Here is a 15,441-nt window from a genome sequence, read left to right on the forward strand (position 1 = left end):
ATGAATTACTTCTTAGAGGAAGTCCTCACTCAAGATAGGTAGGTGGGTAAGTAGGCCCACAGTCTGACCTGTGGAAATAGCATATTTCTCTTCATTATGTGGTTCCAAAATTTAGATTCAGGAAAAGGTCAGCAGATCTACTTTAGCCTGAAGACCTACACTAAATTTCTCAATAAAACTTTTACAGAGCTCTACACGCTACACCAAGAAAAATTTCAACTTCTTCATTTGCTTTCTCTTTTTAAACATTTTTACCTTTTACATGATATTCCTAGTGCAAAAGGAAGAAGCCACCACTGAATAGCTGACACAAAAATGGAATTTGCTGCTTTCTTAGCAAGGAAGAGTTGTGCTTGGGAGAAGGTGAAGTCTTCCTGAGCAAAACAAAGAGATAATCTTATCTAGGGTTTGGCAACATGGAGTTCAAAGAAAATTTATTTTCCCTGGGAAATTTTGAGATATTGCTCCATTAGCTTCTAGTGTTCAGTGTTGTCAATGAGAAATCTGAAGCCAATTTAATGTTTTTATAAGGTTGTTGTCTTTTTCCATCTCTGGAAGCTTTTAGAATTTTTCTTTTTAATTTTAGTGTTCTGAGATTTCTGACAGTGTGCCAAGTTTGAGTTTTCTCTTATTCATCTCACTCACCGCTCATGACCTCTTTGCATCTGAAGATTTGTACATTTCTTCAACTCTGCATAATGTTTCTCTACAGTTTCTTTGATTTATCTTCTTTTTCCTCTATTCTCTCCTTTGGGAATTTATACAGGTGTTGTAACTTCTAGATCTATTCTCCATATGCCTTTCTTACCTGATGTAACTTCAGTCCTGTCTTTGCATACTTTTACACCCGTTGTCCTGTTCTACACTGAGAAAATTCTTCAACTCACTTATTCTCTCTTCTGTTGTGTTCATTCTGTAGTTTAGCTAATCTCGTATCTTTTTGTTGTTGTTGTTGTTGTTTTTTGTTTGTTTTTTGGATAATCAATTTTTTGTCTTCAAGTCTCTTATCTATTCCCTTTTGCAATAAACTATCCCAATCAACATATAATAGATATATTTTCTTACCTTTATGAAGATATCAAGCTTTTAAAACATGTCATCAGCTTTGTTATTCTGTTTCTTTAGATACTGGGGTTTCTTTATTTGTTTTCTTCAGTGCTTCTCATAGTAGTGATTTCATGCAATCACTTGGTAATTGGGGTTTGTGTGATCATCTTTGTACTAGAAATTGTCCCTATAACTTGTGTAGATTTGTAGTGGACACAGAGCAAACAGTGGGAGCAGTTTACCTTGGGGGTAGAAGCATTTATCAGTGTTTTTAAGAATTATTAGCACATGGCAATAATAAAAATAAAAATAATAAAAATAAAACACCAACTTTTAGGTGTTTTAGGAGTTCTTTTAAACTTCCTACAGACAATGTCCCCCATTTATTGACTACACCTGGGGAAGATGAGTCCCACAACCTCCTCTCACTCCACCTCCCCTCGTCACCCCACAACTTGGTATGCCATTGCTGTAGATGATGTTCAGTTGACCGTATTCTTTCTACACTGTGAGGGAAAACCACTGTCAAGAGTAGTATAAGACCAACTCACTGTCTGGGCATAGAGTTCCCCATTCCTTTTGATTGTTGCCATCCTCCTAAGATACAGCTCTGCTTCTCTAGTTCAAATTCTCTCTCACCGCCTAGAGGAAAATGCTTCTGCACTTATCAACTGAATGCAGGTTTGGTCAAAAGGAGAACAACCTACTTCATTACTCTGAATGCAATCGGTGTGGAATCACCTCAGTGGTTGACTATGGCCCCTTCTGGCCCCTTGTATTCACTTCCTCCAAGGGTAAAACTCTCCCAGAACCCTCTCACTTTGCAATGAACATCTACCGTGACTGTTTTGAATGATGGTTTTCTTCATTAACATCAATGCTGTTCTGAGCATTTTACAACTGTGAGCATTAAATGAGCTAACATATGAACCCATATGCTTTCTATCTTTCAGAAATGTCTCAAATTTTCTGGCTTACTGGTGGCAATGTCTTGCTTTCTAGTACCGTAGAGTTTTCACAACATTTTTTTCAGTCATCTTGGGTTTTATGGCATTTGGCCTAATATCTTGATCTAATTTTTCACCTGCTTCTTAAAATAGATTTACCCCTTTTATCTTGATATGTATGTATTCCAGGTTAGTCCACTTGAGCTTCCATAATAAAATACCACAGACTGAAATATCACAGGCTTAACAAACAGAAATGTATTTTCTCACAGTTTTGGAGACTAGGAGTCCAAGATCAAGGTGCTGTCAGGTTCAGTTCTGGTGAAGCCGCCTCTCTTCCTTGTAGATGGTTAGTATATGGCTTCCGTCTTGCTGTATTTTCACATGGACTTTCCACTGTGCGTGAGATGAAAGAAAGTGCTCTTTGGTGTCTCTTCCTTTTCTTATAAGGACACGAATCCTGGCCCAGCGCAATGGCTCATGCCTGTAATCCCAGCAATTTGGGAGGCGAAGGTGGGTGGATCACCTGAGGTCAGGTGTTCAAGACCAGACTGACCAACATGGCAAAACCCCATCTGTACCAAAAATAAAAATTAGCCAGGCGTGGTGGCAGGCACCTCTAATCCCAGCTACTTGAGAGGCTGAGACAGGAGAATTGCTTGAACCCAGCAGGCGAAGGTTGCAGTGAGCCTAGATTGTGCCACTGCACTCCAGCCTGGGCAACAGAGCAAGACTCTACCTAAAAAAAAAAAAAAGAAAGAAAAAGAAAGAAAAGATGACACCAATCCTATCAATCCTATCGGATTAGGGCCTTATCCTTATGACTTCATGTAACCTTAATTCCTCCCCACAGGTTGCATCTCCAAATTCAGTCACATTAGGGGTTAGGACTACAACATATGAATTTTGGGGGAACAAAATTTAGCCCAGAACAAAATTTAGAATGCACAAAATTTCATTCTAATAAAATAGGTTTTAAATAAAGAAAACATCAATAAACAAACTAATAAGGAAGAGTATAAACTAATAAATGGAAAAGTGTGTGTAAAATGAAAGAGAGGAATGTTAACTAAAAATCTTCAAAGTGAATACAGAATATAATGACCTTTCTTGGTGCAAAGTAAGTGCACAATAAATATTAGTTGAATAAATGAATGAGATGTTCAAAATGCACCTCTAAGACACCAAGACACCAATTTGCAGGGACATTGTGTCAAACATTCTTTGACTCTTTCAGGCTGCTACTCAACAAGAAAAAATGGTAAAAACACAGTCACCCTACTTGTTACTTTCCCACTCTCAAAAAAATACCTGAAGCCATTGGAGAATTTTAAATGCTTACTGAAATTAAATATATTAGTATTATGACTATGTTTATGCTGATATGTTTATTCATTCTTTTTCCAATTGCATTTAGATTTTGGAAGGATTGCCATTGGTTGTGTGTGTTGATTTTTGTGTATAAAGGCAGGTATGTGTACATATGGGTGTATAAGATAAATTCACAATCTATGAATTTTTGTTGTTGTTGTTACTTTAGCCTTAAATAGTTGCCTAACTTCAAACAGGGTTAGGTACCATTACATTTTTGGGCCAAAAGAATATGATTCACTAGTAACAAAAATAAACAACAGAGACACACCTCCAGCACTTCCAGATTAACAAAATAAATGCTCTAGAGAGTAGACTGCTAACAGGGGGTGTGGAAACAAGTGTTGGAACCATAAATGCATTGCAGCATATTCTACACAGATCATGAATAAGTCAGGTTAGGAAATTGTGCATCACAACATCCATATGTACATTACCATATGTACAAACTGATGTGTACCAACAATACCACAATGCACAAGTGAAATGTGGTAAACAACTCAAAATCTTCACAGCATTTAGAGGTGAATGTGAAAAGGGAGTGAAGTAAGACTCGGTTGAGTTATATCCATACTTTCCCAAATTTGCCTAAAATGTATAGGCTTTATGGTAGACTGCCACATACTTTAGCAAAAATCATAATTTTTTACTACTTTCACTCAGAAATGTATTCCCACCAAAAATACTCATGTATTTAAAGTGGGATTTTTTTCAGATATAACTTCTGAGGGCAGCTGTCTGAATTTATCATTAATTATTGCCTAAATATGGCAAAAGAAAAAGGACCTGCTTCTTTCTCCCCTAAAAACTTCCCAAATTAGAATGCAATACTCTTTGCCTAATTCATGCCTGTTATTCAACAAGATAGAAACAGTAGGTTTTAAAAAATTGAACCAACTGGGATTTTTGAGAAATGAGTTAAGTCACTGAAAAATGAATTAATTCTTAATTAAGAATTGAAAGGAATCTAGCAAAGTTTGCAAAAGAAAATAATGAATAGAAATTCAAAATACTATTTAGAGAACAAACACAAGATTCTACATACCTGTTTTTACAAAATACTTGTTAAGACAAATGGGGATAAAATGAGAAAATGTGACGGCATTACACATCTCCCTAACCAATGTTCTTAAAGATGACCAGTGAACTCCTACTTGCCCCCTCCTCTAGCCCCCATCCTACTCACTTTGTGTGCAGCATAAGATGCCACTGACCTCCTTTTTCAAACTCTTACCTTCTCTGATTTGTTTGTGACATTTGTCTCTTTTAGATCTATCTCTCTAATTGCTACTTCTCAGTTCCTTTTCTTATGCTATGCTGTAAATGTCAGTAAATTCCAAGGTTGCAACTTCCCAATTTTTTCTTGTTCTATGCAGGCTTTTACTGGTAATCTCATCCACTATATCATTCCCACCATATCCTCTAGACAGGTGATTCAGCCTAGTTCAATATCTAACCCACTCAGTCCTCCCTTCCAATTTCCAGACCCAAATTCTCAACTGCTTGCTGTACCAAATGTATTGAAAGAGACCTTGATTCTTACGACTCAAGTTTAACATCTGCTAAACTGAATGTATTGCTATTTCTCTTACAACTTATGCTTCCATATGAGTTGTCCATGTGGTACCATAATTATCCGCTTTGCTAACTCTGTTAGTTTCCTAGGACTGCCATAATAAATTACCACAAACTGGGTGGCTTAAAACAACAGATACTTATTTTCTCGCAGTTCTGGAGGCCAGAAGCCTGAATTCAAGGTTGGTCCTTCTGAAAGAGCTGAGGGAGAATTCATTCCATGCTCTCTCTCCTAACTTTCGGTGATCACCAGCAATCCTTTGTGTTTTCTGACTTAGGGATATAGTGCTCCAATTTCTGCCACTGTTGTCACATGGCATTCTCCTTGTGTCTGTTTTCTGTCTTCAACTAGGCTTTTTAAAAAAATTCATACTGTTCTGATTTATTCATCATCCGTGTACCTAAGAGACTTGGCAAACATAAATTAACTATATGTAAATTACTATATTCATGAGCAGATGCAAAAATAGGAAAGGCACCATTAGTGTAAGGGTACTGGATTGCAGTTGATAGGCCACTCCAGAACTTAGGCTTCTTATAAAGACCTCAGTCACTGGATTGAGGGCCCACCCTACTCCAGTATGGTTTCATCTTAACTTAAATAGTTATATCTATAAAGACTCGATTTTAAAATAAGGTCACATTCTGAGGTTCCAGGTGAACATGAATGTTGGCAGAATATTATTCAATGTAGTACAATGACCAAACATGGAATTCCCTACTCTGACATTAACCCACATATTTTAAGTTGACTCTCTCCATTCTTCAAGTCACACTTCCTTCTTACTGCACCTAATTATCTTTTTTCTTTTTTCAATTATTTTTCCAAAGCATAGCTAATCATGTCCCTCTTCTGCTTAGAATTCTGCCTTGGTTCCCCATCAATCTCAACTGATCACGCAAGCCAAATTTTAGGTCACTTGGGATCGTATGTTAAAATGTTTGAACCTTTATTGTATTCTATTAGGCAGTAATGAACACCATTTTTCTAAAGCTGTTTCCTTTGCTTTGAATACTTTCCCTATATGTTATCAAAGTGCTGTCCATCCTTCATGATTCAACTAGGATACCACCTCTGCTGTGAACTCACCGCTGATCACCACCCACTCATGTTACCATGCCCATCAAAATTAGTCATCTCTCCATGTTATACTAAAGCAGCAATCTTAAACTAGAAAATATGTTATCCCTGCATGCATGTGAAAACTTTCTTAGAGTTCTAACACAGATAGTTTTAAAAGAACCAATTTCAAGATCCACATCTTATAAATGTTCTCTTTCTTAAAACTAATAATATTGAGTACAGCTGCAGACTACGTGTTTTTCTTTCATATCTTCCCTTTCACAATGGACTTCCCTCCAACCCCACCACTTTACCCCCAAAAATAAAAAACTTAACTCGCCTCACCCATTCCAATCTTACTAGCATTGCCCTGGAGGGTAAAAACTTCTGTAACCCTAATTGTTAATTATACAATTTTTTGGCCTGTGCCTCAGACTGAATTTAAAGAAATAAGGAAACTGCTATTGTTCTTTTCTTTTTCATCAGCTTTTTAAAAAATGAGCTTCCCTTGTACCTATATCAAAAAAAGTCACAAATTTTATTCAAACAATAACAAATCCTTTATTCTTTCATAGAGAGATATAAATAAATTTTTAGTCTCATTCTTCTCAATAAAAGATGGTTACTGACCATCTTTGGTGACTCACGTCTGCAATCCCAGTACTTTGGGAGGCTGAGGAACCTACTTCAAGCCAGGAGCTCCTGGCTTAAAGACCAGCCTGGGCAACAAATCAAGACCCCATCTCTACAAAAAATAAATAAATTAGTAAGGCATGATGGCACACATCTGTTGCCAGCTACTCAGGAGGCTGAGGTGGGAAGATTGCTTGAGCTCAGGAGTTTATGGCCTCAGTGAGCTATGATGGTGGCAGAGTGAGACACCAACCATAGAATAGAATAGAATAGAATAGAATAGAATAGAATAGAATAGAATAGAATAACAACTATCCAATATGAGTTTCCTTCTATGTTTATCAACATTTATAGAATCGGTCGGGGACAGTGGCTCACACCAGTAATCCCAGTACTTTGGGAGGCTGAGGCAGGCAGATTGCTTGAGCCCAGGAGTTTGAGACCAGCTTGAGCAACCTGGTGAAACCTCATTTCTACAAAAAATACACACACTCACACACAAAAGAAATGCCAGCACTCTGGGAGGCCAAGGTAGGTGAATCACGTGAGGTCAGGAGTTCTAGACTAGCCTAACCAACATGATGAAATCCTGTCTCTACTTCAAAAAATACAAAAATTAGCCAGGTGTGGTGGTGTGTACTTGTAACCCCAGCTACTCGGGAGGCTGAGGCAGCAGAATTGCTTGAACCTGGAAGGCGGAGGTTTCAGTGAGCCGAGATCCTGCCACTGCTTTCCAGCCTGGGTGACAGAGGAAGACCCTGTCTCAAAAAAATAAATCAATAAATAACCAGGTGTGGTGTTGCACACCTGTAGTCCCAGCAACCCAGGAGGCTGAGGTGGGAGGATGGCTTGAGCTCAGGGAAGTCAAGGCTGCAGCGATCTATGATTGTACCACTGCACTCAGGCTTGGGCGGCAGAGCAAGATCCTATCTCACACACACACACACACACACACACACACATAGAGTTAAATTGTAGGATATTTTTACTGTTTACCAAAACTTTCATCATGGAATTACGAGAAACAATGCTTTACAAAACATAAAAATTAGTAATATAAATAAGAAATAGCAAACAGAGCTCACATGAAGCATAGTTATATAAGGCAAATTCACTGGTTTTTTCTTTTATCTCTTTTGGATTTTATCTCATGATGTATGTTTCTTCCTTTCTATTTGCCTTTCCTGTCCAATCATAAAATTACCCAAAGAAAAATACATTCATAGCTTCTATATGTATATATGCAGAGGAGAAGGGCAAGGATCCTAGAAAAGAAGCTGGAGAAAGACAAGAAGATGAAATAAAATGACATCATAATGCTCCAGCTAACATAAAGACAAAAACGCATAGTAGTTAAAATATAGATACGTATTTGATATGCTTGCATTCTTTTCATATGAATTTCAGCATTTTAACAATTAGGTGGGTTTGCACACTACAAAGTAATAAAACTAAATGGCAATTATATGGTCAATTAGGGCTTATAGATAATTCAGGGAAAGAAAAAATATTCTCCTCAGATCTTGGGACATTAGAGAGTTTGGCAGTTTGAATACCTGACTTTATAGTTAATGATTCACCAATCTTCAACTTAGCTTTTTACATATATTTTAAAGCACTCAGGCACATCAACTAAGGTCGAACAAATAGTTAGAAGTAGTGGGTATATTTACTCAATAAGCATTTATTTAAAACCTACTTTGTGCTGGTCTTATGGAGAATGAAGAAAAGACATAGTTCCTTGCTTTGAGAATCTTACAGTCTATGATGATGTTATACACATAAATCACTTCAAATATTCCATATTCACTGATGAATACCAAGTTCTTATTGCCAGAACTGTATTTCTGAATGTCTCCCGAATATTACAAACAAGGTTTTATCACACAAGGTCCTACAAACACCTCGAACTGAAGATACACAAAAAGTAACTAATTTTTTCATGCCGCTACTACATACAAACATCTGCTTCCTGAATTCCTATTTATATTGATGTCATCCTCATGAGTCTAGTCTCTTGTAATAGAAACTCGAGTCGTTCTTGATTTCTTTGAATTATCCGAAAGTTCCATGTGTGGCTCATTAACCTATCCTCTCACTATTGCTAATTTTTCAAAGTTCAATGCTGTCTGCTCAGGCCTTTTGTCTGCTTAATACTCTGCATTGGGTCTCTTTGCCCACTGCTTAATGTCTAAACTCCTCACTAGATCACATGGGACCATCATAACCTGGCTTCACTCACCTTTCCTTTCCAGACCCAACCACCATCACTCCTGCCACCCTCTGCCACCTGGCCCCCTACACACACACTTATACTCTGTTCCAATCACACCAAAATTTGCTGAACATGCCATGTTCTTTCATGCCTTTGAACATATCACTCTCCATGCCTAAAAGACCAGTCTATCATTTATCTGTCAAAGATATGCTAGTCCCTTAAGACAGTGCACTTCCTCCACAAAGCCCCTCCTTGACACCCCAGGCTAAGTTCAGTGTGGAGCAAAGTACTTTGCACATGTTTTTATTATTTATCATTAGCTATGGATTGACATCCTTGTTTCCCCTATTAAACTATGAACAACTATCGGACCTGCCGCTGTCTAACTTGAATTTCTATTTGCAGTACATAAAGTAGAAACTCAATAACTGCTTGATGGATGAATAAACTTCTAAGCACACCAAGATTTTAAGAAGGAATCCATGAAATTATATCTATGACAACAAGTCTTAACCAGAAAAAAAGTTATTCTGGCTTTACAGACCTAGTGTCCACCTATTTCTGAACCGTTTAAGATGAATCTGAACTATTTTCATTGCCTCTTGGTCTCCACCATCCTTACGCAAGCTTATATATGTCTTAATGTGACATACTTGGAGATCTTGATTCTGAGACAGGACCATTTACCTTTGAAAGAAGCATAAATCGTACTATGATATGAGGGAAGAGAGAAAAACACTGATAGTCTGGGAATCTATAAACAGTTATAGATGTGATATATTTGTGGGCCACATAAGGAAGGGGTTCATGGAGAGGGGAAAATCTCATACTGAGATTTTCTTAAGTGGAATCTACAAGTTACCCAGATCCACTGTGAACCCCATGGGCTGCCACTTGGAGGTGAGATAGGAGGGGCAGATATGAGGAGATGAGAATGGATGGAGCCTACATGGGCTCATGTAGACCCAATGTCAGACATTGGAAGGAAGATAGACAGTGAGAGCTCTGAGGAAAATCTGTGAGGAAACTCAGGTCTTGATGAAGTATCCTAATGTCTACTCTACGCTCCATGCTGGGCTGTTTGTATATTTTCTCAGAATGGAAGTTCATTGGTTAGGGACGGTGGCTCATGCCTGTAATCCCAGCACTGTGGGAGGCCAGGGCGGGCAGATCACCTGAGGTCAGGAGTTTGAGACCAGCCTGGCCAACATGGTAAGACCCAGTCTCTACTAAAAATACAAAAATTAGCTGGGTGTGGTGGCACACACCTGCAGTCCTAGCTACTTGGGAGGCTGAGGCATGAGAATTGCTTGAACCTGGGAGGCAGCGATTGCAGTGAGCCAAGATCATACCACTGCACTCTAGCCTGGGTGACAGTGTGAGACTCAGTCAAAAACAAAAACAAAAAAACAAAAGGAAGTTCATTGAAGCACAGCAGCTACATTATTTTTCTATTGCCACAAAACAAATTACCACATACTTAAGTGATTTAAAACAACACCCAAAAATAAAAGTTGAAGATAAATAAATAAAATTAAATTAAAGCCCACATTAGCAAATGGGTCTGAATCAGAAGTCTGGGTGGGCTCAGCTGGGTTCTTGGCTTCAGGTCTCACAAGGCTGAAATCAAGGTGTTGGCCAGGCCAGACCAGGTTCCCATTGGGAGGTTTTGGTGAAGAATCTACTTCCAAGCTCACTCAGGTTTTTGGCAAAATCAGTTCCCTGCAGTTGTACCTCTGAAGTCCCTGTTTTCTTATGAATAGCTAGCCAGGAATCACTCTCAACCTCCAAGAGGCCTCATGAAATTCTAACCAGGTGACCCTCTTCTTCACGATCAGCCATGGTGAATTTCTCTCAAGTAAAATCTCCCTTATGCTTCAAATCTCTGCCTTCTTGCTGTGTGAGCAGTGGGAGGAAGTCTACTTTAAAAGACCTGGTATGATTAGATCAGGCCTACCTACATAATCTCCTTATCAACTGTGCCATATAACATGGACTATTGATGGGGATAAAACCACCATATTTATTGTCCCCGGGATTATGCAGGCACATATACCAAGGGCAGGGAATCTTAGGGTCATCTTAGGCGCCTGCCTGCCCCACCATCTGTAGCTTTACTTGTCCTAGTGATACAATGTAATGACAGAATCACCGTCATCAAGATCCAATATAGTCAAGAGTTACCACTTGCTATTTAAGGATTCTAATATTTTTAATAACAAATCTGTATTCCACCAGCACTATTTCCATTAAACCTAATGTTTGAATTGTACTATTCAATTGCAAAAGAAGGGGAAGTTAATAATCTTGAATATATAAGGAAGGTGAAAAGTTTAATCCTTCCCTTGTATCTATCTCTTCGTGGGCCCATCTCTATTGCCATTTTTTTCTCATTTAGCCCACAAAACAAATCGCCTGCAGCTCCTGTTATAAATGAGTATGCTGATGCCCAGCTACACAACCTGGTGAAAAGAATGCGTCAAAGAACAGCCCTCTACAAGAAAAAGTTGGTAGAGGGAGATCTCTCCTCACCCGAAGCCAGCCCACAAACTGGTAAGCATTGCTCCCTCCAAGTACTGGGAAGAAGGAAGTAATGAGGGTACCTGTGTTTTGCAGATGTTTCAGTTTGGATCTCCCAAAAGCAGATCCTGAGAAAATTATTTACACACAGTTTATTTTGAGAGTGATCCAGGAAGGTACAAGTGGTGAGACAGAGAAGAAAGTTAAGATGTACAGATGGGTTAGTAAGAGGATCACTGGCCAGATGCAGTGGCTCACACCTATAATCCAAGCACTTTGGAAGACCAAGACAGGAGGACTGCTTGAGCCTAGGAGTTTGAAACCAGCCTGGGCAACATAGTGAGGGCCTACTGTGCCATTGGGGCTTTATCCAGCTGAAAAGCTGTGTGGATCATACTTGAGAATTATCTGAATGGAAGAGGAGGAAACTGATTGGTGCTGGAGCTTCATACTGTTACCTCCCCAGCACTTTAAGTAAACCTGCTCAAGGAAATCCTCCGACAGACACAGGGAACCCTCCTACAGGTGATCTCCAGGCTCAGGGTATATGTGTAGGACACAAACAGTATCTTCTATAGCAAATTTTATTGTAAATATTAAAAATACCCATATTATGCAAAGTACATATTATAAAAATACAGGAATATTACCTGGGTATCCAACAGAGCAAAGGACATCAACAAACCAATCACGTAAAGGGAGGGACTATTATCAACCACCCTAATAATTACAAAAATGTGTTTATGAAAATTAATCAGGCAGGCACAGTGGCTCATGCCTGTAATCCTGGCACTTTGGGATGCCGAAGTGGGTGGATTACTAGGTCAGGAGATCAAGACCATCCTGGCCAACATGGTGAAACCACGTCTCTACTAAAACACAAAAAATTAGCTGGGCATGGTGGCGCGTGTCTGTAGTCCCAGGTACTCGGGAGGCTGAGGCAGGGGAATCGCTTGAACCCAGGAGGCAGAGGTTGCAGTGAGCCAAGATCGCGCCACTGCACTCCAGCCTGGTGACAGAGCGAGACTCCAAAAAAAAAAAATCAATATGTAGAGCACAAAAATAATATATACTATGATTACATCTATGTAAAATATTTACATATATATACAGAAAAAGAATAGAACAAAGCTTGGTTGTTTAACATATAAAAGCAAATCAAGTTGATAATTACATGGGATGGAGTTGAGCTTCCTCATAGTTCTGTATAAGAGAATGTGGGTTTTCAAAATAAACTGTGTATTGTATAACAGTTTCTTTTTAAACAGAAGAGGCTTAAAGAAATCATAGTCATTATGCTTTTATAAAGATATATTGAAAAGAATATTGTGTGTGACATATGTGAGGGTAAAGAAGCACCAAACCAAAACCTGCAGAATGACGTACATTTGCAGTGTTTCTGATCTCTGACTTTATTGATGCTCCAAAGTATGTGAAAATCAAGCTTGTATTTAAAATATTCTATTTGTAACACCTTTGTGACACCTTATTTGTGAGCTTTAAACCTGTTACATATTTCCAAATTCCAGTGTTTTCCTTACCTGTATATTTTCATAAATGTTACTATTTTATTTTGTTTCTATTGTATACTTTAGGATATACAACATGATTTGTTTTCTTTTTTAGAGAATGCCTTTATTTTATACTTTACATTTTTATTTGAGACATAAACTGTAAAATCCACAATTAAGTGTACAGTTCAATTATTTTAACATATTCTTTTTTCATTTTTTAAAATTTTATTTTCCACAACATTGGAGTTACAATGAATTTTTAAAGCAAATTCCAGACACTATATTCCATCCATAAATATTTCAGTGTAGACAAACATTTTATTTATATATTTATTTAATCTTATTTTATTCTTTTAGTGGCAGGGTCTTGCTCTGTCACCCAGGCTGGAGTGTAGTGGCACAGTCACAACTCACTGCCACCTCTAACTCTTGGGCTCAAATGATCCTCTTGCCTCAGCCTTCAAAGGAGCTGGGACTACAGGCCTGTGCCGCCATGCTTGGATAGTTTTTATACATGAATAGTCCTGTTGCATCACCATCACCACCCTCCAAGATAAAGGACATTTCCCTCACTAGAGAAGACTTACAGTCTCCCCAGGTGACAAAGCCCCCTTGCCAAGGTAATCACTATCCTGAATTTTGTCATCATTTAGTAGTTTTTCCTGTTCTTTTTTTATTTTGGAAAAATTTAAAAACATTTATTTATTTTAAAAATTGTGTTTCCTTTAATTTTTTACATTGACATATTTTTTCTTTATACACACACACACAGTGAAATAAATGTCACTATTTTAAATGTCATGAAGGTTTTGTTTCATCTGTCTGTATCAAAAGAGGAAGATTCCTAAATGTTCTGACTTTAAGACATTCAAGTTTTTTGGGTTTTTTTATACTTTCAGTTCTGAGATATATGTGCAGAACACGCAGGTTTGTTACATAGGTATACATGCGCTGTGGTGGTTTGCTGCACCCATCAACCCATGGTCTACATTAGGTATTTCTCCTAATGCTATCCCTCCCCTTGTCCCCCACCCCTGATAGGCCCCAGTGTGTGATGTTCCCCTCCCTGTGCCCATATGTTCTCATTGTTCAACTCCCACTTATGAGTGAGAACATTCGGTGTTTGGTTAAGAAATTCAAGTTTTTAACTAAGCTAACTTAACCTCTTTAAATGTTTCATCTTTTTTTTTTTTTCCTACGAAGCAAAGCCCACGGCTGTACCACCAGTAAAAGAAAGCGATGATAAGCCAACAGAAGAACATTACTACAGGCTGTTGTGTTTCAAAGTCAAGAAGATGCCTTTAACAGAGTACTTAAAGCGACTTAAACTTCCAAGCAGCATAGATTCATACACAGGTATTAACAAAGGGTGAACTATTGTAGTGGGACGGCTGGCTATCACCAAGAAACCCTGTGACTCGAAGTCACCGATAGCTTCTATTTTCCTTACCTCATAATCTCAATCTAACTAGCAAGCAGAATTGAAGTTATATAACCTGCAAAGGATCATTTGCCCATCTTTGGTGAAGATAAGAAATATAATATTCCTGCCTATATTTAAAAGGCAGTCCAGATCCTCTCCTGCCCCTAATTACCTCGGAAAAGAAGGCCCAAAGCACTCCACAATATGTGCACTGACACACTTGCAATTCATTATAAAGTGTCAGTCTTCTTCCATGGCTTCACATTGTTGATTATTCTAATTGAACAAATTCTTTCCTGCGGCCTCCCATAGGCAGAGAAGGGCTATGTGTGAAGGGACATGGACTACGTTAATGGGCTGACCCTCTGCCCTCCCATTTAGTGCCATCCTCCTTCTGGCAGGATGTGGCCTTTCTGCCACCTGCCCTGGGCAATCAATCCTGCAACTTAACTACTGAGGAACTAAAGATCTGCGGCTGCAGTGATGTCTGTGTAAAGTCCTTCCGACTTTTCGTGAAATTCTTTCCTGATCCAAATAGTAGTTACCTGTGTGGACAGACTCAGAGTGGCCACTTCTTCAGGAGACTGGAAGGAAACTATCCACTTTCAGAAGAGGTGATAAGATCATTTAACATCTCTTGTAAAGCCTGGTGCCTCACAGTCCAGAGGCAGAATTGTGTTGAATGTTTAATAGAGCCTCCTATGGCAAACGGCTCTCTAGAGGTTAGTATCCCAACCTCCCCAAACTAAGCAAGAGAATTCTTTCTGTGTTTGTTCTCTGTCATTTGGATTGCTCCACTTGCTGTTTTTCCAGATCGACTCTATCTCCTGTGGCTCTTGATTGTCAGCCTTGCCTATAACTGGAACTGCTGGTTTATACCACTGCGCCTCGTCTTCCCATATCAAACCCCAGACAACATACACTACTGGCTTATTGTGGACATCATATGTGATATCATCTACCTTTATGATATGCTATTTATCCAGCCCAGACTCCAGTTTATAAGAGGAGGAGACATAATAGTAAGTGGGGTTCGGAAAAGGCAGAAACTGAAACATGAATAACATCTAATTGGGCTACAAAAAATAACAGCATTGTTTTATTTAATGTTTGACTGGCTATCTGCGTGG

General features: G+C 38.6%; 1 protein-coding gene across 2 annotated transcripts in view; it reads left to right on the forward strand.

Moving 5' to 3' along the window:
• The window catches only part of CNGB3 (cyclic nucleotide gated channel subunit beta 3), a 158,658-nt gene that overhangs the window by 54,047 nt on the left and 89,170 nt on the right, over nt 1–15,441 (forward strand). The window contains exons 4-6 of one of the 2 annotated variants that reach the window (XM_050801220.1): nt 11,253–11,407; nt 14,092–14,244; nt 15,125–15,333. In XM_050801220.1, coding sequence (XP_050657177.1) covers nt 11,253–11,407; nt 14,092–14,244; nt 15,125–15,333 — 517 coding nt within the window. Of the gene's footprint in view, nt 1–11,252; nt 11,408–14,091; nt 14,245–15,124; nt 15,334–15,441 lie in introns of those variants that run through there. The other variant, XM_050801221.1, reaches the window with a different exon arrangement.

Source organism: Macaca thibetana, chromosome 8 (genome assembly GCF_024542745.1).
Source record: "Macaca thibetana thibetana isolate TM-01 chromosome 8, ASM2454274v1, whole genome shotgun sequence".
In the NCBI taxonomy this organism is placed as follows: domain Eukaryota; kingdom Metazoa; phylum Chordata; class Mammalia; order Primates; family Cercopithecidae; genus Macaca; species Macaca thibetana.